This window comes from Cervus canadensis, chromosome 13 (assembly GCF_019320065.1).
Source record: "Cervus canadensis isolate Bull #8, Minnesota chromosome 13, ASM1932006v1, whole genome shotgun sequence".
Lineage (NCBI taxonomy): Eukaryota > Metazoa > Chordata > Mammalia > Artiodactyla > Cervidae > Cervus > Cervus canadensis.
The window spans coordinates 104,322-129,564 of NC_057398.1; the positions used below are offsets into that span (position 1 = coordinate 104,322).

The 25,243-nt window shown below is 59.1% G+C and overlaps 2 protein-coding genes across 3 annotated transcripts; both read right to left on the minus strand.

Moving 5' to 3' along the window:
- Positions 1-8,716: 8,716 nt before the first annotated feature.
- On the minus strand, positions 8,717-11,831 carry LOC122452287. The gene is made up of 4 exons (XM_043485791.1): positions 11,724-11,831; positions 11,200-11,365; positions 10,153-10,806; positions 8,717-9,120 (listed from the first exon to the last, which is right to left on the minus strand). Exons 1-4 carry the CDS (start codon positions 11,829-11,831, stop codon positions 9,095-9,097), a joined length of 954 nt encoding a protein of 317 aa, XP_043341726.1. The 3' UTR covers positions 8,717-9,094.
- A 102-nt stretch (positions 11,832-11,933) lies between these two features.
- Positions 11,934-15,180, minus strand: PHLDA3 (pleckstrin homology like domain family A member 3). 2 transcript variants are annotated; one of them, XM_043485244.1, is made up of 2 exons: positions 14,494-15,180; positions 11,934-13,182 (listed from the first exon to the last, which is right to left on the minus strand). In XM_043485244.1, the coding sequence occupies exon 1, from the start codon at positions 14,892-14,894 to the stop codon at positions 14,523-14,525; it is 372 nt and encodes a 123-aa protein (XP_043341179.1). In that variant the 5' UTR covers positions 14,895-15,180; the 3' UTR covers positions 11,934-13,182; positions 14,494-14,522. The 2 variants fall into 2 exon arrangements, with proteins under 2 accessions (XP_043341179.1, XP_043341177.1); XM_043485242.1 differs by having other exon boundaries at positions 14,480-15,168.
- Positions 15,181-25,243: the final 10,063 nt, after the last annotated feature.

Below are 25,243 nucleotides of genomic sequence, written 5' to 3' on the forward strand. Positions count from 1 at the left end.
TGGCTCAGTCAATAGCACAGCTGAAAGGGTCCACCCTGGAGAGATGGCGCCTGGGACGCTCGGGGGACGGGCCGGGGCCTGTCCGGCAGCTGAGGGAGGGGTGGATGTCCTGGTGCAAAGCTCAGGGGACTCGGTGCCTGGAGATGGGCGGGGTGTGGGGACAGGAGAGGGGGAGGGGGAACCCCAAGGGTCAGGCGTGCAAAGGGAAGGGGGACAGAAATCAGAGGAGGAGAAAGAGATGGACGTGGGCAGGGTGAGGTCAGCAGGGGCCTAGATGGCAGGCGGGAGGACAGCAGTCATGGACACAGGTTCAGTCAAGAGCATGGGCGTCATACCGGGACCCAGGATGGAGCGAAGCTTACAGATGGAGGGTGACCCCCCACTTCTGTTCTGGACACGCGGGCAGCCAGCCTCAGATGGGCCCAGAAGGAGATGAAAAATTCTGACCTGGGAAAGGGGGCCATCTCCAGGAAGCACTGATGTCTGGGGGCTGCAGAGAGGCTGAGGGCCTCCAGCCCCAGCCGCAACCCCGAGCTTCCGACGGCCTTTGCATGCTTCCAGGTCCTATCTGTAAATGCACAGTGGGGACCACCACATGCCAGAGGAAAACTGAGAAACAGAATATCTCTGCCATATCAACAAACCAGGATGTCACATCACCAGGGATTGCAGCCTCTGCAGACGGCGAGCTGGCAAGCCCTGAGGGACGCAGGGAGGAAGGAACACTGCCGACCAGCAGCCACCAGCTGCAGCCACCCCACGGTGAGCCTGGAGGAAGCTCAGGATGCGAGGACACTGCGCAGAACTCCCCCGGCAGTGCAGGGGACCACAATCCACCTCTCTTCTGTCCTCAATGCAGGGACATGGGTCCGCCCCTGGTCCAAGACAGGCCCCTGTGCACCACAGCTCCCGCGCCCACGCTCCAGAGCCAGAGCTTCTCCAACAAGCAAAGTCCCGCAGTGAGACACCCTGCACAGAAACAGAGTAGCCTCTGACCTCCACAACGGGAGAAAGCCTGAGCAAAGCAAGGAAGACCTGGCGCAGTCAAAAATAAATCAATAATTTTTTAATTAAAAAAATATACAAGATACTGACCCCAGATAGGTGAGGTACATATCAAAGGAGTTTCAGTGAGCCCAGTCTCCTACGTCTTCCCACATGTAGAAAAGCCCTGCATTCCTTAACTTGGGATATCTGGTTTCTTTAATTAACAATAAATTTTGATGTTCAGACTACCTGTCCTTTATTGCAAAACTCCCGTATAACCTGGCTCCTACCCTCGCCTCCTCGGAGCAGTTTCTCAGAACTCTCTGAAGTGCTGTCTCCAGTCCTGATTTTGCCCCAAAGGAAACTTAACTTGAAACTTTCATGTTGTGCAACTTTTTCCCAACAACATCTACTGTGAAAGAAAACTGAAACACCCAAAAGTAATCTGGAGAAAACACAAAATGCAAGGAACAGAGCAAAACTTCCAAAACTGATAGAGAGAGAGGAGATACCGTGTCCATGGAATGGGGGAGAATGCTATAGAGAGAAGAAAAGGAACATTCTGGAAATAAAAAGAACTCTCAGAAGTTAACAATACGATAGCAACAACAAAGCATTCCATAGAAGCACTGGGTGGGAAGGTTGAAGAAATCTTTCAGAAAGCACAAAGAGAAACTGGTCAGGGAAAATAAGAAAGTTGAAGGACCATCGGGGCCCAACACTTTATACCTGGGGGCCTTGGCACCTCAGAGAGCAGAAGAGTCAGTTATGAAAGACCCTGAGGCACACCTCTAGGACTCAAGCTCCCAGCTTCACAAGCACCAAAATGCTGAGGACCAGCAGCCCAGCTCCAGAGAGAAACGTTGCTGTTTATTGTTTAGCTGCTGAGTCGTGTCCAACCCTTTAGCAACCCCACGGCCCGAAAGAATTCAGAGAGAAATGTGGTCACATGCAAAAACTTTAGTCGCCTCAGGCTTCTCAGTAGCAGTACCAGAAACCAGAATACAAGAGAAAATGTCTTCAAAATCCTATGGGATAATGATTTCCAACTAGAAAGACACAGGTGACCAGCCAAACTATCAACTGACCGTGAGGGTGGAGGAAAGATTTTTTTTTTAATTTATTTTTTATTGAAGGATAATTGCTTTACAGAATTTGGCTGTTTTCTGTCAAACCCCAACATGAATCAGCCATGGGTATACATATGTCCCCTCCCTTTTGAACCTCCTCCTGTCTCCCTCCCCACCCCACCCCTCTAGGGTGATTCAGAGCCTGTTTGAGCTTCCTGAGCCATACAGCAAATTCCCGTTGGCTGTCTATTTTACATACGGTGATGCAAGTCTCCACGTTACTCTCTCTGTACATCTCACCCTCTCCTCCCCTCTCCCCCTGTCCATAAGTCTATTCTCTCTGTCCGTTTCTCCATTGCTGCCCTGTAAGTAAATTCTTCAGTACTATTTTTCTAGATTCTGTATGTATGTGTTAGAATACAGTATTTATCTTTCTCTTTCTGACTCACTTCACTGTGTATAATAGCTTCTAGGTTCATCCTCCTCATCAGGACTAACTCAAATGTGTTCCTTTTTCTAGCTGAGTAATATTTCATTGTGTATATGTACCATAACTTCTTTATCCATCTATCTGTCGATGGACATCTAGGTTGCTTCCATGTTCTAGCTATTGTAAATAGTGCTACAGGGAACAATGGGATACATGTGTCTCTTTCGATTTTGGTTTCCTCAGGGTATATGCCTAGGAGTGGGATTGCTGGGTCATGTGGTGGTTTTATTCCTATTCCTAGTTTTTTAAGGAACCTCCATACCGTCTTCCATAGCGGCTATATCAATTTACATTTCCACCAACAGTGCTAGAGCGTTCCCTTTTCTCCATACCCGCTCCAGCATTTATTGTTTGTAGACTTTGGTGACGGCTGTTCTGACTGGTGTGAGGTGATATCTCACTGTAGTTTTCATTTGCATTCCTCTAATAATGAGCAATGTTGAGCATCTTTTCATGTGTAGGTGTGTTTAAATATGTGAAGCTTCAGAGTCTTGTGTCTCTTTTCTCAAGAAGCTTCTGGAGCCCGGGTTTCACTGAATGAACATCCTGCAGAAGGGGAGGGCTGGGTGCCAGGCAGAGGTGAAGGGTGTCTCCCGGGACAGCGAGAAAGAAGGTTCCCAGGTCCAGCAGGACCCACGCAGGTTAGAGTGGGGGTGCTGGGGGTGGAAGGAAAGGAAAGGGGGAGGGGAGGAAGGGACTCTGCGTTCTGAGGTCCTGAGCACTCTCTGCCAACGGCAAAAACGGAGGCTCATTGCATCGTGGACACACAGGCGACCAAGCACGCACAAACAAGGCAAACCTAAGTGTCAGAGGAAACCGAAGTGGGAGAAACAGGGAGCGCCATTCATAATACACGACTCTGGCTCAGTTGTGAAAAGTGTCTACAGAGTCCAATTACCTAAAGACTATTAATTTGACCAGATTAAACTCATCAGAGGACACAAGGCGCACAGAGGAGTGCACCGTGCCATGGGAGGGGGCTGGCGACTCGGCCCCCAGATGGCCGGCAAGGGGCAGGGTCAGCAGGTGGACGGCTGAGCCGTGAGCCCTGCCACCTGACCCGCGCGGGAGCGGCTGTCCTCAGGGTTCCACAGGGACCCCGAAGCCCTCGTCTCCCCAGAGTGAGCAGGTGCGGCCCTGCGTCTCGAGAGCACTGCCGTCTCTCAACGGGAGTGAGCCCCGGCCGGCTCATGCAGCCCCTGGACTCCAAGCTCGCCTGTGAGCCGGGGTCTGGCATCTCCAGCCCCCGGAGGAGACATCCGAGGAGTGCAGGCGTCCAGGGCTCCGAGAGCCTCGCAGGGGACCAGGCAGAGCGAGTGCCGGCCAGACGCCCCAGGCCCCAGCCAGTCTGGCCATGACGCCCTGTGTGCACTTTGGAGGGCACGGGTCCCACCTCAAGGCACTTGACCCTCGGGAGGCTGAGCGGTCAGGAGACAGACCTGTGGACCAGTAACAACCACCAGAGCTACCGGCCAGCTGCACACAGGTGAACTTCAGAGCCACCGGAGCCTGTGTGATGAGTGCCGCTGACTCATCATTCAAGGTTCTGTTTCATCATCAGAAAATGTGACCTGGCAAACCCAGAGCCATGGCACACAGGACTCAGGGCTGGGGTCCCCGGGGCACCAGCTTGTCAGTACACCACCTTCTTTATGCGTGTTTCTGTTTACACACACCCTATCCGATACGTGCCGTTGGCTCATTGACGTTGAACTCGGGGCCAACAGCCTGAGAACTCACACCCAAATGAAGCTCATGTAACACGTATTTTCTCCATCAAACATGCCCCGGCTTCTTCATGCTTAGGACAGCAGACAGCCCTACAGCACCAACTTCGGGGCCATCTTAAACGCTGGAGTCACCCACAAAAGCACAAATACGCAAGAAGCATGGCATCAAACGCTTGTTTGCAGCATGAGATGGAAACCAGAAGGCAGCTGTCACCTTGCGGAAGCTCTGCGGGGAGTGGGGCCTACAGGGGTCTCGCAGTTCTCACCCACCTGGCACAAAAGCCCCACGAGTGCTGACTGGGGGTGATACATACATTTTAGCAAGTGGGCCGCTTTGCAAATACAGATAATGAGGAGTGACTGTTACTCAGCCCATTTTATGGGTCAAGAAACAGGCTCATCAGGGTAAACAGCTGGCACCTGACCAGCGAGGGGCAGAGCCTGGATTTGGAGCTGGTCCAGAGAGGATGCTGAATCACCCAAGGCCACACAGCTACTGGGGGCAGTGCAGGGCTGAGCCCCGGCCCTGGACTGGGAACAGCACCCTCTTCACGGAGCGCCCGATCACCTGCACTGTGGACTCTCCCCTCCCCTGGTTTGCTCCACCGGGACCTGAGAACACAATGGGGAGAAGTGACTAGGTCAGAAGAGGCCCTGAGGCCGCTGCCACCCGCCCAGCCCTGGCACCTCCATGGTGCCTGCAGACTGGGGCAGCAGGGGCACCTCCCTCCCTGACGCTGGTCCCCCCCCCGCCTGAGAGGCCCAGGAAAGGGAAGGACAATGGGGAGATTGAGCAGGCGCCCTGAAAGACAGATTGTTCCGAAAAAGAGCATTCCGGGCACCAGCCAAGTGCTCGCGTGTGTGGAATGTCAAGGAAAAGCTGAGTAAACGCGGCCGTCTGGCTGGGGCCCTGGCCCCGCCTTGAGGTGCTGCAGGCTCAGTTAGGCCCCAGGGGTGGACTCTGGCGGGGTGGGGGTGGCAGGGAAGCAGACAGAGGTGAGCGTGGGTGGGAGGGGAGTGCTCTGGGACTCCGGCCCCACCCTCTGGCAGCTTCTGGACACACTCAGACACGCACCCCAGGTCCTGTCCCCACACCGGCACTGCTGTGAATCCCAGGGTAGCCTCTCTGAGCTCTGCCTTCTCATCTGCAGAGTGCCCTCTGCACCCAAGGCCACGGCGAGGGCCAAGGGGGAGGGCTAGACGCTCAGCATCTCCCCCATTCAGGTCAAAAGAGGCCACCTCGAGCCCCGCCAGGAGCCAGCCCCCCGCTCCCAGCTCGCTGCCCAGTGCCACCCTGCTCCCGAGACCCCCAGGTGACCCACCAAGCGTTGACCCCAGTGTGAGCACCCAGCCTGGTCCACCCGAGAGCTGAACTTCCGAATATCCCCAGGGCCCGGGGAGGAAGGAGATGGCGAGGGCGCACAGGAGCTGCTCATCCGCTGGCGGTCCGTCCCAGGAGGAGTCTCTCTGGGACTCTTGTCTTCCTCTCGGGGTGCTGGGGTGGCAGGTCAGGGCCCACAGCCGCCTCACATCCCAGATCAGCCCGCAAGGCTGGGGCCAGGACTCAGCGGATGTGTACACCCCACAAGGGCCCAGGCAGTTAATGCAGCCTTCCCGCTTTATTACTGAATTATTTACAGTTCTTCCCACACACCTGGCAGAGCCCCACCCTCATCAGCCTTCAGTAAAACGCAGTGACAGCACCCCCATCACCCCAAGTCTCCCAGGCAGGGGCATAAACGCCCGAACCTTTGCTCGGGCGCCCCTCGCAATGCATGTCGCGGTCCCTCCTGCGGGCCTCCAGCCCCGCCCCAGCCAGTTCCCAGCCCACAGACCTGGGCGCAGACCCCACAGCAGGTCAGCGCCGTGTGACTTTGAGCAAGCGACTAGCATCTCTGAGTCTCCGTTTCTCTCTCTGCAGAGACGGATCCTCTCTGCTCCCAGCAGTGGGGAGACCAAACGAGGCTGCAGGGACAGAACCCCGTGACGCCGTGCACCTGCACACAGCGGGAAGTCCTAAGTCTGGTCCCTGCGCGGTGGGCAGCCTCCCCTCCCAGTCCAGTCCTTGGAGACCACTGACCACGGTCCCCAAGGTGAGCGATGTCCTTTGAACCATTGTAACTTTCCCAAGGGAGCCAGCGTCAGCAGAGGTGGAGAGGGGTGACTGGACAGCTGGAAGCCTTCGGCCTCACCTGGCCATTCATCCAGGACTTAATGTCTGCCAAAGATAAACAGGCCCACCCCCCCGGACACCCACCGTCTGCTGAGGAGGAGCTGAGTAAACAGGCTGGGCCAGGTGCTCCCTCCCAGCGCTGGCAGAGTCCAGCTCTGAACAAAGGCCTCTTGGGTGCTGCTAACAACTGAAGCGGAGGCCTGCGTGCCCAGGGGTCCTGCTGGGGGGAAGGGTGGGCTGTTTTAAGTCCCCCAGTAAATGACGCTGGGGCCGTTTGCATCATACATGTAAGCGCAGGCCCAGTCCAGGGCCCGTCAGCCTGGACGGGGTTGTGTGTGCAGGACGGGCCTGCGACCCAGCGGTCCCCGTGGATGGGGTGGGCTGGTGGGGTGACAGCCTTTCCTTCTGGGGGGCTGCCACGCCCGCACTGTGAGGAGATGCTGCTCTCGGGGACAAGGAGAGCCCCTCGCTACAGCTGGATGCCCCACACACAGCCTGGGCCTCCCACAGGGGTGCCTGGGAAAGGGGGCCCTCAGGGAGATGCCGAGGTGGGCACACGTGAGGCTGGCCTGACTGCTTCAGGTGGGGGCGGCCGCAGCAGCAAGGCCAGGCCTCCCCAGAGCACCAGGCACAGGTGTCGTCTCAGCCTCCAACGGCTGGAGGCCTGGACGTGCCTGGCTGGGCCTCTGCCCCAGGGCATCGCAGGACAGTGGTCAGGATGTCGGCCAGAAGGGGCTCTCATCTGAAGGTCCAACCACGAGGGATCTGCTTCCAAATGTACGTGATTGTCGCCGGGGCCCAGCTTGTTGGCCATGCTCAGTCCTGCGAGGCAGACCTGCCCAACACAGCGATTCCTTCAAAAGCAGGCAGGAAGAGGGATGTCACTGGCGGTCCTGTGGTTAAAAAGTCCAGGCTCCCAATGCAGGGGGCATAGGTTTGATTCCTGGTCAGGGAACTAGGATCCCACAGGCCACATAACATGAGCAAAAAACAAAAACATTTAAAAATAAATAATAAAACTTAAAAAGAAGCTAGGATGAGTGGAGGCAGTGAGCAAGATGGACACTCAGGCCTTCAAGAGCCCTCACTGTGTGTGGGTGAGACATCCGTCTGGTCTCCAGGCCAGTCACTCTTGAGGGGCAGGGTCCACACGAGCCCCTCGGAGGCAGAGACCAGCGGGGCTGCATGGGGTCTGCCCGCCAGCGGCGCTCCCGAGCTGACTCTTGGAGGAGCAGGGGGCTCAAGGAGAGCACGGGGGTGGGCAGGAAGCCAGAGCCAAGGGGTTTCCACATGTGTGTGTGTGTCTGTTGTGTGTGTCTGTGTATATGCATGTGTGTGCACGTGCTTATGCGTGTGTGCACACGCTTGTGCATGTGTGTGCGTGTGTACGTGCATGTGAGTGCCTGTGTGTGCATGTGTGTGTGTGTGCGTGCGTGTGTTTGTGAGCTCGCAGGGCTCTGGGCCTCTGGAGAGGGGCCTGGTTAGCAGTGCTGGTGGAGAGTGACCACGGGGCTATGCCCGCAGATGGCCTGTGCACCTCGAATGCTGTCCTCTTTACAGGCACTCTCTCCACACGTCTCACGGCGATCCAGGAGGCAGACCATGTCAGAAAGCAGACACGGGCGGGGTTTGCACTCGGGACTGTGATCAGGGCTCGGGCTCCAGCTGCTGCCCGTACGCCTGCTCGTGTGGCTCCAGACCCGGCCCACAGCGGTGCTTCCGCACCAGCCCCTCACCCGTGTCCCCTCCTGCCCCCCAGCTCCCACCACCCCTCTCTCCGTCTCCTGCGACCTCCAGCCTCCTCAAGCAGCATGCCCACACTCCCCGGCTCTCATGAGGGCCCAGCCATGGCGCGTCACGATTCTTCTAAAGAATATATTGTGATGCCTCTTACATATGGAATCTAGAAAACACAACAAACTAGCAAACGTAACAGAAAAGGAGCAGACTCACGGAAACAGAGAATAGACAGCTGGTTACCAGGGAGGAAGACGGGTTGATACAGGGGAAGGGGGTTAAGAGGATGGAACTATTATGCATAAAATAAATAAGCTACAAGGATATACGTACAAGGGATAGAGCCAGTATTTCATAGTAACTATAAATGGAGTGTGACTTTTGAAAACTGTGAGTCACTATATTTTACACCTGAAACGTAATTTTTTAAAAGAGAATGCACTTCATGCACTTCAATTTTTAAACAAAAAAAGAAAATTTAAATTAAAAAAGAATATTCTCAGAAAGAAACATCCAGAGACACAGAGAGATTCAAATAGGCAAATGTTCATTGCATGCTTATATACACAGAGATAAAAACAAAAAAGATGTGGGGTTGTCCAAGTAATGAGGGGCTGGATGGCAAATAAACAACAGTAGACCATAAACACACAGGCATTAAAATACTTAATGTCATGGTCTCATAACTCAGTGGATTCATACATTAAAAATGAAGATATAGAATACACACAGTATGACCCTGTGTGTGAAAAGTAATTACATATTACAAATCATGTGATAAGTATTACATATATTTACACAGGAGTAAAGGTAGAGGGAAATACCACGAGATGCTAACAAAGGTTATCTCTGAAAGATGGGAACACCAAGGTGATGTCTGTTTCCTTCTTTATAACTTTCTGTCCTTTCACATTTGCCTCAATGAATGGATGTCTGTAATAAAATAAAGGATTATGTATAAGAACAGCAGTTTGCAACAGGTTCCCCCTTGCCTGGAGGGAGAAGCAGGGACCAGGCCAGGGGCCCCGAGTCTGCACCTCCTCTGTGCTCTCTGCTGCACCCGCGCTCTGCACCTCTGGCCCAGCTACGTCTCCCCTGCATTCCCTGACCTTGGGAGGCAGAATCGGGGGGGCGGGCTCGGCACTGATGAAGTGGAGGCAGAGCTGACTGGGGAGCCTGGAGACACCCCCTCCTCCCTGCAGCCAGGAGTCTGTGTGTCCTGAGGACGCAGGATGCTCTGCTGGCGGAGCAGGGGTGACGGTGCCCCTACCCCGCAGCTCACAGCCCAGGACTCTGCAGGGTGCCCTTCCCAGGGCCCCAGGCCAAGGGCGGGCCTGACAGCTGGAATCAGGAAAGGGGGCGCCAGGCTTCCTGACCCTGGGCAGTGTGGGAGGAGGGTAACTGACGGCCCAAGGGCCCGGGCCTGCGGCGTTCCAATGTGGAAACCAGGGGGGTCCCCGCTCACTCCGGTAGCAGGTGGCCCCCCTGTGGGTCTCAGGGCCAGGCTGCGCAGCACGGGGTCCGCCAGCGGAGCCCAGGCCTCACCCCCAGGATGGGCCCTGTGCCCAGGTCGTGAGATGGAGCATTCGGGCCAATACAGGACATGCACTGCCCTGCCCCGGGCCCCTCTGCTGCTCCAGGGGGTCCTGCCCAGGGCTGCCCCTGCAGGCTCACACAGACCCTTCCAAGCTGAGGGGCCCCTTGCTGGTCCCCTCCTGGAGTTGGACCCAGCGCTGTGTCAAGGCCTGGCTGCAGCCTCTGTCCATGAGCGCCCTCCGCACAAGCCCCCCGACGCCCCTTCTCAGGCCCCGGCCTCCGCTCTCACCCTCACCGCCCGCCTGCGAGCCCCTCTCCCCAGCCACTAGCCCGTAACCCCACAAGAAGGACTCATCTGCTGTGGATTCAGGGCACACACGCAGGGCCCACCCCCGGTTAGCTGCTGGGATGCCTAGTAGGTCACATAACCTGTTTCTGAATCCACAGCCTCCGTGGCTGGATGACTCCTTGTGCTGACGTGGGCCCGTGGAGTCAGCTCAGTCACCGTCATGATGACAAGGCACCTACTGAGTCCCAGGGACTCAGGACAGTGGCGCGTATGAACAGCGGGAGTGGCCACCCCAGGCGGTGACGGGGGCCATGGCTGAGGAGCAGAGCAGCTCTGCGGTCTGGATGGAGCAGGGAGAGTCCCCAGGGCGGGGGGCAGTGGGGGTACAAGGGCCCCCGCCTGTCCTGCGCAGGGGTCCCGGCTGGGAGTGTGGGGATGGGCAGGAGATGCCTGACGGTGCAGGGCGCGCCTCCAGGGAGCTGGGACGTCTTCCAGGCACCACGTTCCGATCAGGAGGGTGAGCCGCGTCCCAGGCGGTACACTCCGGCAGCCGGGAGGGGCACCCCGGACTCCTGCAGCGAGGTGCACAGTGGGCCAGGGTCTGCCAGGGCCCCTGCACGAGGCCTGCTGGCCCCACGACCAAGGCACCTCTGCACCCCCAGCTCTGGGAGAGGGCCTCCAGGTCAGCGTGCAATGCCCGCTCCCCCTGCTGCAGACCCCCGCTTCCAGAGGCTCCCTGCTGCCACCCCCAGTCCCCACCACAGGCTGGTTCTTGTCGGTGCCTCCGCCCCACCCTTCTCACCTGAACAGGGCCCCCTGCCCCCGCCTGCCAGGACTCGCCCTGCCTCACTTTCCCACTGATGACTCAGGGCTTGGCAGGGATGAGGCCACAGCGGCCGGGCAAGCAGAGTGGCGAGGGCCCCACCCAGGCCTCCTGTGAGCGAGGTTTTTCCACCCCGTGCCTGTCTGTAGGGCATGGCCGGGCCTCTCATTGCCCCCGGGAGGCCCTGACCCCACTCAGTGGTCCAGCTGAGCACTCCCAGGGGTGGGCACAGGGCCCAGGCTCCTCCCCTTGGCAGAGCGTGAGGTTACCCCTGATCCCAGGGAGAACTTCTTCCCCAGCAGACGCCCCAGGAAGGTCTGAGCCCCATGCCCTCCAGGGTTCCCAGTGCTTCTCTTCCACTCACCCACCAGCTGCTCCAGCATCCCCCGTGCTGGGGCCCGCAGCAGCACACCTTTCAGAGGGGCCGGGATCTCCCAGCAAAGTGAGCAGCCCAAGTGGGCTTGGACAGGAACCAAAGCATACTTGGAACCAACAGGGCGGTGTTCCCCAAAAGCAGGGAGCGCCAGGAGCTGAAACCACCCCACACCGGCCGTGCCCCTCACTACCCTGCACAGCCAGCCTCCCGGGATGATCCCCTCACCGGCTCTGCTGAGGACACCCCCCACTGCACCTGCCTCTCAAGGGCACAGCAGCAACTGCTCGCCCCCTGGACTCAGCTCAGACCAGGTGCTCCGTCTTCACTCCCCCAGGGCCTGCCTGCGAGAGGCTCGTGTTTGCCAGACGAGTGTGTCCCACACCCTGATCCCATCTGATCACAAACACACTCCCATTTCTGAGTGTCTGGACACCTCCCTCGGTTTGCTGGAAAGAGCAAGGATCTATCTTAGAACCTGCTGTTTTACAGCAGGATGAAGCCAAGCCACTCACATAGCTTGAGTCCAGGACGTAGTGGCAACACCAATCTCTCTCGCTCTCCACCCACACACAGACAGCCGTCAGCCTCCACACCTTTCTCCCGAGGCTCCCAGCAGACATCACCGACTGAGCACAGCGCGTGAGCTGGCACGGGCGAGGGTGCTTATTTGCATCGTGGACTGGGTGGACAACCTGAGACCACAAATGAGGCATCTGTAAAAATGCCTTTGTACCTTTAAGTTCTTATTCGATTGTAAGATGAGGTTCACATATGGAGAAACGAGAAGCTGCAGAGGGCTCTGGGGGACGGGGACAAAGGACAGGGGTCGTGACCGGGTGGGAGGAGAAGCCTGCGGGGAGCAAGAGGGTTGGAAGCAGCTTCCAGACTCCTGCAGCAGACACTCGATCTTCCTGCCCCATCGGACTCTGAAGCCGCCACACCGCAACAGGGCAGGCCGGATGTGGATCAGCCAATGGGCAGTCTCTGTGTCACTCAGGGCAGTGCTGTCTCTACCTCCATTTCTCTTTTGCTGAAACGATTCCTTTTAAACCATTGCGCGGAGAAGACGTGATGTCAGCGGAGCAGGCCCAAGTGTGTGAGTGATGAAGGGACGAGCCCTGCCGGGGAGACTCAGCCGCCTCCCAGGAGGACAGCAGAGGCCCACAGCGGCCCGTGCAGGCCCCATGGTCCCACTTCCAGCACCTCTGAGGCCGTGTTCTCTGGACTGCAGGGTCTCTGCCTCCCCAGGCTGGAGACTTCAGGATGGGGTTTAGCGTGGGAAACTAGAGGCGAGGAGAGAGATGTTCCCAATACCAGGTCTTTGTCTCACTCAGAGAACAGCGTGGTCACTGCCCTCTGCAGGGCATCAGATTCTGGGACAGGCGTGAAATGGTAATGGCTGAGCCTCTACCCACCCCACCACCTCCAGGCCTGGCACGGCAGTGCGGGGAAGATGGACAGGAGGGGGGAAGTGTGCAAAGAGAGGCCTGGAGGAGTGGGGGTCCCGAAAAGGACCCAAGCAGCAGACGACCCCAAGAGTGGGTCTCGGGCCCATCAGCTACCCCCACCGAGGTGAATCCAGAGCTGAGCCTGGGGGGTTCATCTCGTGGGCCCCAGGCGGGCCTCTTGAGTCCTGAGGCACTGGCTCAGTGCCCCTAGGGGGCCACCCTCCTGCAGGCACGGCACCAAGCCTGAGGCGGACAGCCTGCAGAAGAGACACCAGGGCCACAGCGGGCGAGGGCTCTGCCGGGCCTCAGAGGATGGGCCCGGGGCGGGCACGTCCTCATAGCCTGAGCGCCCGGGGCCAACTCCTCATCCTCAGCGCCCCCGTGGCCGACCCCTCCTCGCTGGTTCCCGCTGACCCGTGACTCCAACGCCTCCTCCACAGGGGTGTCCACAGCTGCAGCCTCGCCCCCCCGGAGCACAGTCAGGAGCACAGTCACGCCCCAAGAGCCAAAGTGGGACTGGAAGCTGGAGAGGAAGCACAGCCGTCAGGGCGGAAGCAGGTGCGGTGGGGAGCGTGTCCACAGGAGCTGTTTGTCCAGGGTCCCTGGACCTGCTCCCGCATTTCAGGAGAACACGGGGTGTCAGTACAACACCCTGTGACCCCCGCAGGGAGCTGCCCCCTCCGGGTCCCTGAGGCCAGGGGCACCAAAGAGAACCAGCTCAAAGGCCACGGGTCTGCCTGTCACCAGCCACTCAGGGCCCCCCACTTCACTGAGAGGCCGTCAGCTGGGGTGGGGGGGGTGCTGGGCTCCACCTGCAGCGGGGAGAAGCTGCGGGATGGGACAGGGTGGGGGGGGGGGCGCGGTCCCGGAGCGTGGCCGGGGGGAGGAGAATGTCAGTTTCCTCCAAGACAGACATACTAGACCTTCCTTAACCTGCTCCTGGTTCCCAGGAGAGGGCCTGGGTGGGGGAGCCAGGGCTTCTGGTTCTGCCCCTGGTCCCTGCCAAGCTTTCCTGACCACAGGCCCGCCCCCTGCCCCTGCCCCTGCCCGAGGGCCCAAGGAAGATCAAGGCATCACAAACAACAAATCGTGGCCGGATCCACCCACCACCAGGGCCCCAACCCCTCCTCCAGCCCCCTTCTCTGCCCAGCCCACATGCTGGACACCAGGGGCAGGTGGACAGGCCCACCTCCCTTGGCAGAGTGGCCTGCCTGCAAACCTCCCAACTCTCCTGGTTTTCCAAACAGCTCAGCCCTAGGACCCCCCAGACCCACCCCTGAGCACAGGTAGTGGAGGTCCCAGGTACAGCCCAGACTCTGCCAAAGTCCCACCCTGGGATCCGTGGCTTCTTGGTTACCGTCCCAACCCTGAGCACCCTGCCACTGATGGAGTCTTCCTGCCACAGTTCCCCGCTCAAACTCCAGGGCAAGAGTCATCCCAGCAGAAAGTGGGGGCAAGCCCATCCCCTTCTGTCCCACCCCCACCCCGGCTCCCTCAACCCAGGAGCCCCGCCCTGGCAGGGGTGGAGGCCCAGTGACCTGTCCGCCAGCCTCCTCCGGGAGTCAGGGCAGAACCAGCCTCTGGAGGCCGGCTGCCCGGAGAGGGAGGTCACAGTCCGGCCCCCTGCCGGCGCCCGGGGGAGGCCGACTCTTGGCTCCAGGCTGGACTCCTGGGCGCTCCCCTAGGTTTCTCTATTCCCGCTGGCCCTCGTACGGCCCAGCCTGGAGGGGGCACGCAGGTTGGGGGCCCCCATTTCCTCCGGAGGGGAAAAAGCCGACAGGAGGTCCAGAGAGGAGGGGGGCTCAGACCCGGGGGCTCACCTGACACGACCGACCTCGGGAAGGCCAGGCGCGCCCCAGCGCTCTAGGACACCAGCGCCCCGGCCCCGAGGCTTTGCCGGGCGCGCACGGTCTGGATGGCCTGCTGGTTCTTGAACTTGACCAGGCCGAGGGTGATCTGCGCGTTCCAGCCCGGGTCCTCCGGCGGGCAGCGGAAGTCGATCTCACCGCCGCCCTCGGTCACCAGCGTGAAGTAGGTGTGGCGGCCGGTGCTCTCCACGCACTCCACGGCCTTGATGCGGGCAAAGCTGAGCTCCTTGGGCCGGCCGCCCGCGCCCTTGGCCTCGAAGAGCTGCAGCCCGCGCTCGGTGAGCACGCAACGCTTGCGCTTCCACTGCTGCAGCAGCCCGCCGCTGCGCTTCTCCAGCACGCCCTCCCGGAGCACGGCCGCCGTCATGGGCGCGCGCGGGGCCGCGGCCAGGCCGCGCTGCGCCCTGCCGGCTCTCCCCACCGCCCGGCCGGCGCGCCTGGTGCCTGTCGGGCCCCGCCTCGGCCCTGGCCGCCGCTCCGCGCCGCCCCGGCCCCGGGCCCCAGAGCCCCCTAGCCCGTTCGCTCTTTCGCCCGCTCTTCCTGGGCCGTCTGCGCGCCGGGCGGCAGCTCTTGGGATGTGCCCTCACATGTCCGGCGCCCGCCCCCTGCCTCCTGCGCCGTCGCGCATTCCAGTGCGCCCGGCCCGCCCTCCGCTCCCCTCCCATCCGCTCCCCTCCCGTCCGCTCCCCTGCGCGCCCGGTCCGCCCGGGGGCGGGGCGCGGTCACCCTGCGGGTTCTGGGCGGGGGGCGGGGTAGGGGGGACCGAGGGGGCTGCTGTCCCACCGCTCGGGCCTTCGGGCCTTTAGTCCGCCGCTCCCGGGGACCTCCGGGCCTTGGACTCGGCGGGGGTGGGGCGGGGGGTGGGGGAGGGGAAGGAGGGGTAGTCGTCTAGACTATTGAGGCCTAGCTGCTTAGGAGGGGCCAGTTCCGTGGTCGCCCACCGGCACGGCTGGGTCTCGCCGGGGGCGGGGGATTGCCAGACAGCTGCTGGAGCTCCCCAGGCCACAGGAACCCTGCCCCAGTTCTGACCCCCTTCCTCGCTTGGCCAGTTGCCCACTGGCATTGCGCAATCAGAAAAGTGAGGACGGTCCTGGGGTTTGGGCGGGGTGGGGTGGGAGGGGGGATCGGGCTAAGCTGGGTTCCTCCCCCTTGGGCAGATTTCCACGTGTGGGGGCCCCAGACAGGCTGCCCACAACGGTCTCTCCTTGGACGGCCCAGCCTCCCGCGCTGCCTCCATCCCCCTGTGGTTTAGGAGGCAGGAACCTGAGGCCCCTCAGCCTCCCTTCCGGGGGGGGGGGGGGGCGGGGAGGAAGCACCGAGTCTGCACTGGGACCTGGGACGGCCACTGACAGGGCCGCGCTCAGCCCACTTAGACCTGGGCCTGGGGGAGCCAGGCCTGGCGGACGGGGCCTGCTGCCTCTCCCCCCAGGTTCAGTCCGCCGTCGCCCACCCCCACCCCCAGCTGAAGGCTGCCCTCTCTCTGCCACCTGCAGAGCTGCCTGTGCACTCCACCTTTGCGGTTGCTGTTGGTGTGCTGTCGCTCAGCCGTGTCCAGCTCTGCGACCCCGACTCCTCCCCTTGGCTGTGTCCTGCCCACTTTCATTATCTTTCAATTTCCTCATCTGTCAAGAGGGAAGGCTAATTGGCTCTGATTTCAGGGAACTCTAACGAGCAAGATAACATCTGTGAGGAGCACAGGAAGGAGGCTCAAGAAATATTCCAGGGAATTCCCTGGGGGCCCAGTCGTTAGGACTCCAGGGTTTCACTGCTGCGGGGCCTCTGTCAGGGAATTAAGATTCTGCAAGATGCACGGCGCTGCCCCAAAAAATTAATTGAAAAGAAAAAGTCATTCCACTCCTTCCGCCACTTTTACTGACTTTAGAGGAAGATGGGAACCCTGAGACGACTAGGCTCTCACGGGTCATCATGCATACCCCATGTTGGCCCGTTCCCCCAGGACTTCCCGTCTCTTAAGGGCCTGTTCATACCCTTGTTAATAGTAGATTATTATGGGAATAGCGATATGTAACAATGATGGTGTGCCCACACCCTCTGTTTGCACCTTCCTGCCCAGTGACGCGGAGCCTAACGGGGACAGAGCGTGTCCAGGGGAGGGGAGGCACCGCCACCCCCCCCCCCGCCCAGCATCCAGGTCAGGGGCTGTCAGTTCCCACCCACAGCTCTGCAGCCCGCCTGCTTAGGAAACATGCACGCACACGCCCACACGCGCACGTGGGCTCGCTAGCCCCCAGCCCTCCCGGAGAGGGCGTGGTCAGCCGTGAGGGAAGAGAGGCCATCAAGACTGGCAACGTCTGAGGTGGCAGAGGGGGGAGGTCAAGTGAGGGCCGCGGCCGGCCTTAGGGACCCCAGGTCTCAGCCTGTCTGCCGGCCACACCCTCCTGGGGCGCCCAGGCCCCGCCCCTGTTCCTCCGTAGGCGTCTCCTGGGGGCGCCCGCCTGGCCGGCCGAGACCTGCATAATCTGGAATTCTCCTGAGCAGCCAGCTCCAGACCAGCTCCGCTCCGGCTGGTTTCCTGTGGTCACCCCTCCCTCTCCAGGCCTGGGACACACTGGTGCTCTCTCCAGGCCCAGGTGATTTCACAAACTGGCTTTAAACGTTTGCAGAGCACCCTCACGTGTCTTTGAGTCGCTTGACCGATGAGATCAGAGAGGCGGAGCAACCTAGATGAAGTCGCACAGCTTCTAAATGACAAAGTTGGGCGAGACAGGGGAGAGGACCTCCGCTGTGTCGGCATCTGGGGTACAGATTTCCTTTTAGGTGGGAACCAGCCACCCGCACTCTCCTCTCCAGCTGACTGTGGAGGAGCGCCAGGCCTTTGGACACGGGAGTTTGGGCCGGAAACAGACGGGAGCACTGGGGCAAAGGCCCCGGGAGGGAGCTCAGCAGGGCGCCCCCTTGTGGAAACGTCGGGTCATTAGCAACTAAGCCTTGGTTCCCAGACCCACAGCTCCCGGGGCTGCTTGTAGATCCTTGGGACCTGGGAGACCCGCCCTCCAGGTCTGTCAGGGATGAGGAGAGACAGCTCACTCTAAACCTTTCCCCGAGCTGATCTCTGCTGGTGGCCCCGTCTGGGAGAGGTTCAGACCCCAGCTGGATTACTTGAGCCTCTGACGGCTCCAGAGGGGCAGGGGGCTAGCGCTGACACCCCCTGTTTGCCAGAGCATCTGGACCCCGCCCCCGGGAACTGCACCCCAGGGAACACGGCCCTGGGCACAGCGCTGGCGCTCAGCTGCTGGGGCCTGGCTGGGTCCTGGACACACTCCCTCAGTTCTGGACCTGACCCGACGTGGGACTGCTGCACAGAACGTCCCCGCGTGCCAGCTCCCTACCCTCCGCAGGCATCTGCCCCGGTCTGCTCCCTTTGTCCATCCGCCTGCAGCAGCTGCAATGGGCTGGACTGCAAAACGGTCCCAGGGACCAGCGCCCTGGAGATGCTCTGAGCTGCAGGGCATCTGGTCTGCTCCAGGGGACTGCCCAGAATGGGATGGAAAGGAAGATGGGACGAGGTGGATTGGAGGCAAGAACGGGGCCGGAGAGGAACCAGGAGTAAAATCTCTGCTGTTTTATACAGTATTTACTTAATCTTATTGTAAATTCACTTTAGTGCTCATTGATTGTGAGGCTCAGTCCATAGAACAAGCCCTGAAGATTAATTTATTTACGAAGAGAATGTATATTAACGCCATACAAACTTAAACTGAAGGGAGTAGAAGTTGCCCCTTTGCTTATAACTCTCCAGAGCCTGAGGCCTGTGATGCAGCCCTGGGGGGCTGCCCCTTTCTTCCTGACCTGAACCCTGCCCCTCTCAGCTCACCGGCCTCTTCACCAGCCCTCCCCCAGGGCCACCGGCTCCTCCCTGCCTGGACCGTGGCCCCCCAGCATCTCCGGGTTTGTCTCCTCCCCTCACACAGCTCTGTACTGAGGCAGCACCTTCTCTGGGAGGTTGTCCCACCACCCTGCTGAAACTACCCCACACAGTCCCACTCACACACACAAAGACACACAGTGACACTCACAGACACAAAGACACACACACAGTCATACAGACACACATTCATACCCTCTCTCTCTCTCTCTCTCACACACACACAGTGTCTGCTTCCCTGCCTGATTTCTCTCTGAAAGTCTTGATGTTTTCCTTACTTACTATCCACCCCCTACTAGAATGCAGGCTCCATGCCAGCAGGGAGTTTTGTGTGTTTTCTTGACCCTGTGGACCCAGCACCCAGCATGTCGTCTGGCACACAGTAGGGCCTCAGTACGTAGCTGCTGAGTGACTGGATAAAACGGAAATGGAACCAACAAAAATTGGAAGGAAGAAAGATAACACAAGAATTTCCCATTCTTTCATCATCAGGAGTCAATAAACACTACCTACAGTAAATGAACCGATAAAGTGAGGTCCAGGTATATTATTTTAAATGACAGTAACAGCCCCTAGGTGGTCACAGGGGATATCAGGGCAGTCTGTAGTGGTGGATACACAACATCAGATACATGACACCTGGGACAAGTCCGTTCCCTCTCTGACCTCAGCCTCTGGTGTCTGGCAGTGTCTGGGGGGGACGCGCTGTCGTCCTTCTGGAGAGACAGCAGGAGCGAGTCTTCTCCCCCACAGTCTCCTCTGCAGCCCCAGGACAGGGAGGAAGGTGGGTCAGCTTGCAGCCGGGTCCCCCCAAGCCCACCTGTCTGGGGACACCCCCCAGCTGGCCTCTCCCAGAGACGTCTCCTGACTGCTCACACCCCTTTGATAGAGAATGCTTTGTTCTAGAGCTTTGGAGTTTCCTCAGATCTGTTTTTCTAAAGGGCAACATAGGAAAAAAGAAACCAGATCAAGGCTTCACGTCTCCACGGATCTGGGTTTTACAGGCAGCGTTGCAACAGCCTTCAGGAGGGCCACAGCCTGCAGCTGGCCCGCCTGGACTTGCTCCCGGCTGAGCGCTCTCTGTGGAAATCCCCTCCCACGCTCACCCTTTAATCACTTTCCAGCCCAGTGACTTTCCTGATTCACCCAGGCTCCCTTTCGTCTCGAGAGTGCCCACTGCCCCTCTCCGATCCCCGAGTCTGGGCTTGAAGGCGTTTGATCCCTGCTCGGGCTGGGCGGAGGCTGCCCTCAGGCTTCAGGTCCTGGCCTGCAGGGTTCCCTTTCCCACGTTGCCGTGGCATCTGGGCGCCCCTGCCAGAGGAGCGTGGAGCAGCTCACCCTCGGGGTTCTGGGTCCGGGTGACCCCCTCAGAAGCCTGGCCACTGCCCAGGGATCCAGAGGCCTCAGCCAGCCTGCCGGCACCCACTGGGCAAACTCGGACACGTCGCCTGCTTCCTAGTTTTGTTTTTCATTGCCTTTTAACAATACTAATGGATCTGAAGTATAAGTAACACTTGAATGCACTGTTGCTGTAAAAAATTCAAGACAGAGTCTTCCTTGTTCAGTGGTTAGGACTTTACCTTCCAATGCGGAGGGTGTGGTTGGATGATCCCTGGCGGGGGAACTAAGATCCCACATGACTTGTGGCTAAAAAATCAAACCCAATACAAAAGCAATATTGTAACAAATTCAATTAAGACTTAAAAAATGGTCCAGGAGGAAAAAAAAGGATCACATTCAGGACAAGAAAGTATCTTCTTCTACCCCTCCAGTGCCCCAGCCCCAGAAACAAGAGTCCCTCAGCTTGGTCTTGGCTCACACACATTTGCACCCGGCAGAGGGAGGGGTCAGGACCCCGCAGGCTTCTACCTGGCCATGTGCGGGGTCTGCCCCAGGAATCCCAAGTCCCCGTCCCGCCCTGGCCCCTTCTGCACTGTCAGGTAGCTATTCCGTCTCCTCCTAAAGGGCAGCCCCGTCCATGGACTTGAAGTGGGTAGGGGTGATGGAGGGGAAGGGAGCCAGGTCCCCACAAGTTCCTCCTACGTGAGAGGACCGTTTTCCCTGCTTGCCTTCTCATTTCCAATGTTGTGTAGTGAGGATTATGAATTTTCAACTTCATTACTTTGATAAGTGAGATGTTCCTATCGGGGCCTTTTGTCAAGATCAGTCAAAGGCGGCTGTAGCTGTCCAGCCTGGGACTGGGGTCCAGGAGAAGTGAGGAGGGGAGGGGCTGGGGAAGGGAGGAAGTTCCCTGTGTGTTCGTGAATGTGATCCTGGGGAGATCCGTGGGGAGGAGCATCGGTGTGGGCCCTGGGTGTGAGCTGTGTTCTGCCAGGGAACAGGGTGAGCGCGGGCTGGGAGGAGTAACCCCGAGTGGTAGTGGCCTAGGACCAGCGCTTGAGCCCTCCGAAGGGTCAGGATGAGGTCACAGGGTGGAAGGGCCCGGGCTCAGCTGGAGCAGAAAATGCCCACTAAGCACTTTATTCACCATTACTGGCCTCCAGGAGGAGGCTCAGCAGGCCCATAAATGCAGGACAACAGAGCCGGCCAGTGCCCTGGAAGCCACAGCCTCAGCACCTCCCTCCACTGGGAGCCCACAGGAGGCACTGGGTCTCAGGCCCCACCCAACCGCCGAGCTGGAATCTCAGCTTTGCAAGATCCCCAGGAGGTTCTCAAGCCTAAGAAGCACTTCTGTGGACTTAATCGAGGTCACATCTCCATTCACACGGGAGAGGCTGACGCCCAGAGGGAGGAGGCGGGCCCAGGGTCACACAGCTGGTTCCAGCCTTGGCTCCGTCACTTACACACTCACTACTTCTCGGTTTCCTCTTGTAGGATAAAGGGGTAACATGACTACTGCTTACTGCTGATGGAGGGGTCAAGTCAGACAGCACGCAGACCCGTGCCAGGTACGCAGGGTGTGAGTGCCAGCACTGCTACAGTTCCAGCACCACCCCGCGCTGCCCGGCCCACAGCGGTCGGGGAAGAGAGTCAGGTAGGTGGTGCAGGAGGCGGGCCTAGACCCAGCTCCTGCCTTTCTATCCTGCTTGCTGTTTACCTTGAGCCAGATCCCAAGCCACTCTTTGGTTCTTGGCTTCGGTTGGATCGTTTGTAAATGGCAGTAATGACAGCACCCAACCCAGAGGGCTGAATGCATTTAAGGCCTTCACAGAGGCCTTGGCCCTAAGTGCACAGGATGTGGAATGAAACCCACGAAGTGTCCAAAATTGCGAGCGGCGAGCTGGCCTTGGCAGGGGCGTCTTCTCCAAGGGAGTGGCCATGCTTTGCCCTTGACTCAGTGCAAGCCCCCCGTCCACTTCTCCAGCCCTGGGACCCCCACCCTGACTATGCTTCTCCTTCTCACCAGGCCCCTTGTGCCTCAGTCAGGACGCCCAGGAGGCAGGGACATCTGTCCCCAGAAGCAGAGTTAGCATCTCTGCAGGACTGTCAGCGGGGGTGCAGATGGGGAGCTGTTCTGGTGATTCCTGGGCAGAAGCAGCAAGTGCCGGGAGGTGGTCTCCAATTATCAGACCTACCCGTTCAGAGACAGCACCAGCTGCCGGGTGGAGTGCTGAGGACCCTGGGAAATGGGGCTGGGAGGCACCCACCTCTTGGCCTGCCCCAAGGCACCGCCTGCAAGGTGCAGCCCCACAGACACCACCTCCTCTGGGACCCCCACTTTGTAAGCAAGGTAAGTGTGTGCCCATAGCCCAGCCCCTCTGGCAGCTGGTGTTTGCCGCAGAGTCAGAGTTTGTTTGCAGGGTGCCCAGCAAGGAGACTGGGCAGCTCAGGCTGCAGAGACAAAGGCTTTCAAGCAAAATTTTTTATTTTTTGTGATATTTATTATTTGGCTGCAGCACGTAGAATCTATATCGTGGTGCGCGGACTCTCCAGATCCGTGCGGGCTTAGTTGCTCCGCGGCACCTGGGATCTTAGTTCCCTGACCAGGATTGACCCCGGAACCCCCTCCTTACGCGGTGGATTCTTAACCACTGGACCATCAGGGAAGCCGCAGGCGAGGGTTTCAGAGCCAGTGCTGGGGGAGGGCTCTGGGATGCCTGAGCAGCTCCTGGGCCTCCTTCTGGTTGCTGGTGAGGCGACAGGGTGACATTCCAGGACTCTCAATCATCCACCTTCTGGTTCCAGCCAGTCTGGGGTCTATGTGCTTGTGGTCAGCACAGAGCTGCCATCCTCCAGGGTAAGGGTCTTAGTTTCTACAGAACAGCTCAAAGATACACCTCAGATTGTAATCTACCTCCTTCAAGGGGAGCAGGGGCCTGGACCTGGTCCTGGTCTCTGACTGGCGAGTCTGCTCTTTGGAATCAGGGAGGACCCAGGAGACAAAGCCTTTCTCTGCAGACAGGAAACGGGGGACCGGGAGGGGGTGTACTGGGAGGGCCCTGGGGGTCCTGCTTGGTCTCAGCACCCCCTTGCCTTTGATAGACCTCAGTCCTGACAAGAAAGGGAATAAAGTGATGGGTAGAGAGATTCATCATGAACCCGGTCAGGGGACTCAGGTTTAGGGGGCCTGGCCTCACTCACAGCAGGCGGGCCTCCTCCCCCCGCACCATGCTGCCCTGAGGGGCTTCCAGGCCGGCGGCCGGCCTCTGGGAACAGCGTCTGCCTTAACCCAGCTTCACCCCGGAGGTGCGTCCGGCCCCCTCCCCACGGAGGCTGCACCGGGTCATGCAACCACAGTTTCAGCTGGTGTTGCAGGCTGGCCGATGGCCTTCTGCTGTGGCTCCACCAGAGGGCAGCCTGTCCCCAGCTTTGGGGCCCAGATGCCCCACCCAGCTGTTCCTGTAGGCCCTCCCAGAGTGGCCGCTCTGGTGATCTGTTTGCGGAACTATCCATCCCCACCCCATCCCCATCCCCACTGTGCAAACCCTTCTGGGAAGACATCTGGTCGCCCACATCCCGGGCTGCACAGAGTGGAGGTGCCAGGATGAGGGCACCTTGTCCCAGGGACCTCACCTCGCACTTCCCTGCACACTGCGGCGCTGACTGGTTTAAACCAGTCCTGTATGTTCAGGACCCATGTATATGTCAGGGGTTCCTCCCCGGGGTCTGGTCCTATGGACATGGTGCACAGACTTGCTGTTGTTAAAGCAGCTGCTTCTTGTTTTGTAAATCCAGTGTGGGCAGAGGAGCCCAGCCCCCAGCATGAGACAGGCCGCCCTCAGCCGAGCTCATACAGAAGTTCACGTGTCCATTGACTTGGCCGAGGAGGAGACCGGAACTCATGCGTTAAAATGCTAATCCCCAAGGACATGGCGTTGGGAGGTGGAGCCTTTGGGAGGTGCTTAGGGCTTGAGGGAGGGGCCCTGGTGAGTGGGATTAGTGCCCCCACTGAGAAGCCAGAGCCCCCGCCCCCTGGTGAGGTGGCTCTGTCTGTGAACCAGCAGGCAGGCTCTCCCCAGACACTGAACCTGCCTGTACCTTGACCTTGGGCTCCCAGCCTGGAGAACTGGGAGGAGTACAGTTCTGTTGTTTAGAAGCCCCCTCAAGCGCCCCCCTCTGGACTGTGGCATTCTGTTATAACAGCCCGAACAGACCAAGGCAGAAACTGGTGCCAACCAGTGGGGTGCTGCTGTAACAAATACCTAAAACTGTGAAAGTGGCTTTGGAACTGGGTGATGGGTAGAGGCTAGAGAGGTCTGGGAAAGTCTCCTCGAAAAAAACCTACATTGTCATGAACAGACCTTGAAACAGGATTCTGGTGAGAGCCTAGAAAGGAGAGAGCATTGGAGAAAGAGCCTAAGTCGTCTCAGAGCAAGAGGAAGAAGTAACTTCAAGCAGAATGTTGTAGAAATACGGATGACAAGAGCCATTCTGATGACAGAAATGAGAGGCGTGGTATTGGAAAGGGGACGGGGGAACCCCTGTTATAAAGTGGCAAAGAACGTGGCTCGGGCATATTCAGACTCTGGTATTTTGTGGAAGGCAGACCTCAGATCAATGGTATTTAGCTGAGATCTCTGGGGAAAGTGTGGACAGAGCAACCTGGCTTCTCTCCGCTACTGAGAGGGAAATGCAGAAGTGCCCGGAGGGCGACCTCGTGAGTGCACAGGAAGCCGACCTTAAACATCAGCCTGCCCGGCTGCAGAAAGGGCATTCAGGGTGCGGCCAGGTGACCTCCGGAGAGATGAGGACAGGTCGGCCCTTAGGGAAGCCGGGTGCAGTTCCCTAGGACACTGGGGGGTGGCCCAGAAGGTGACTCAGAGACCAAGGCTGCCTCCACCTGGGGTCAGCTGAGGGTCCCCTCTGTGGGGTCTGGCAGGGGCGGGGGGCACCTGCTGTGCCCTGGGGGACAGGCCCTCCCCACCCAAAGGCAGAAGACTGGTTTCTGGCTTTGTGGTCCAGAGGCGCCTGACCCACTCCATTTCGGATTCTGTTGTTCCTGTTTCTCCCTTCCTAGTTCTCCCTCAGAAGAGGGATGCATGCCCGGCCTCTGCACATTTTCAGAAAAGAGGAATCAGCCTCAGCAACCCTCAGCCCCGGCCAGCGTTATGGCTATGGGAGGAAAGTCCAGACTCTGGGGCTGGAGGGAAGGAACTCCACGCGTGAAAGGCGCTGAATCTGGGGGCAGAATACTGCTGCCCGCCCCCCCACACGGTCACACGCTGGAATCTGGGGGAGCAGCCTCTGGGAGCTGCTGCCCCTGGAAAACCCCCGTCCCTCCCCCCATACCACTGCGCCCTCCCTGCAGACCTGAGCTTCCTGGATCTGACACAAAGCTCCTGTGGCCGAGCTGCCCTCTCACTCAGGCGCTTCCAATGCTGGAAACAGCTCTGAGCACAGTCTGGAGGCCTGACTCACAGCTCTTACGC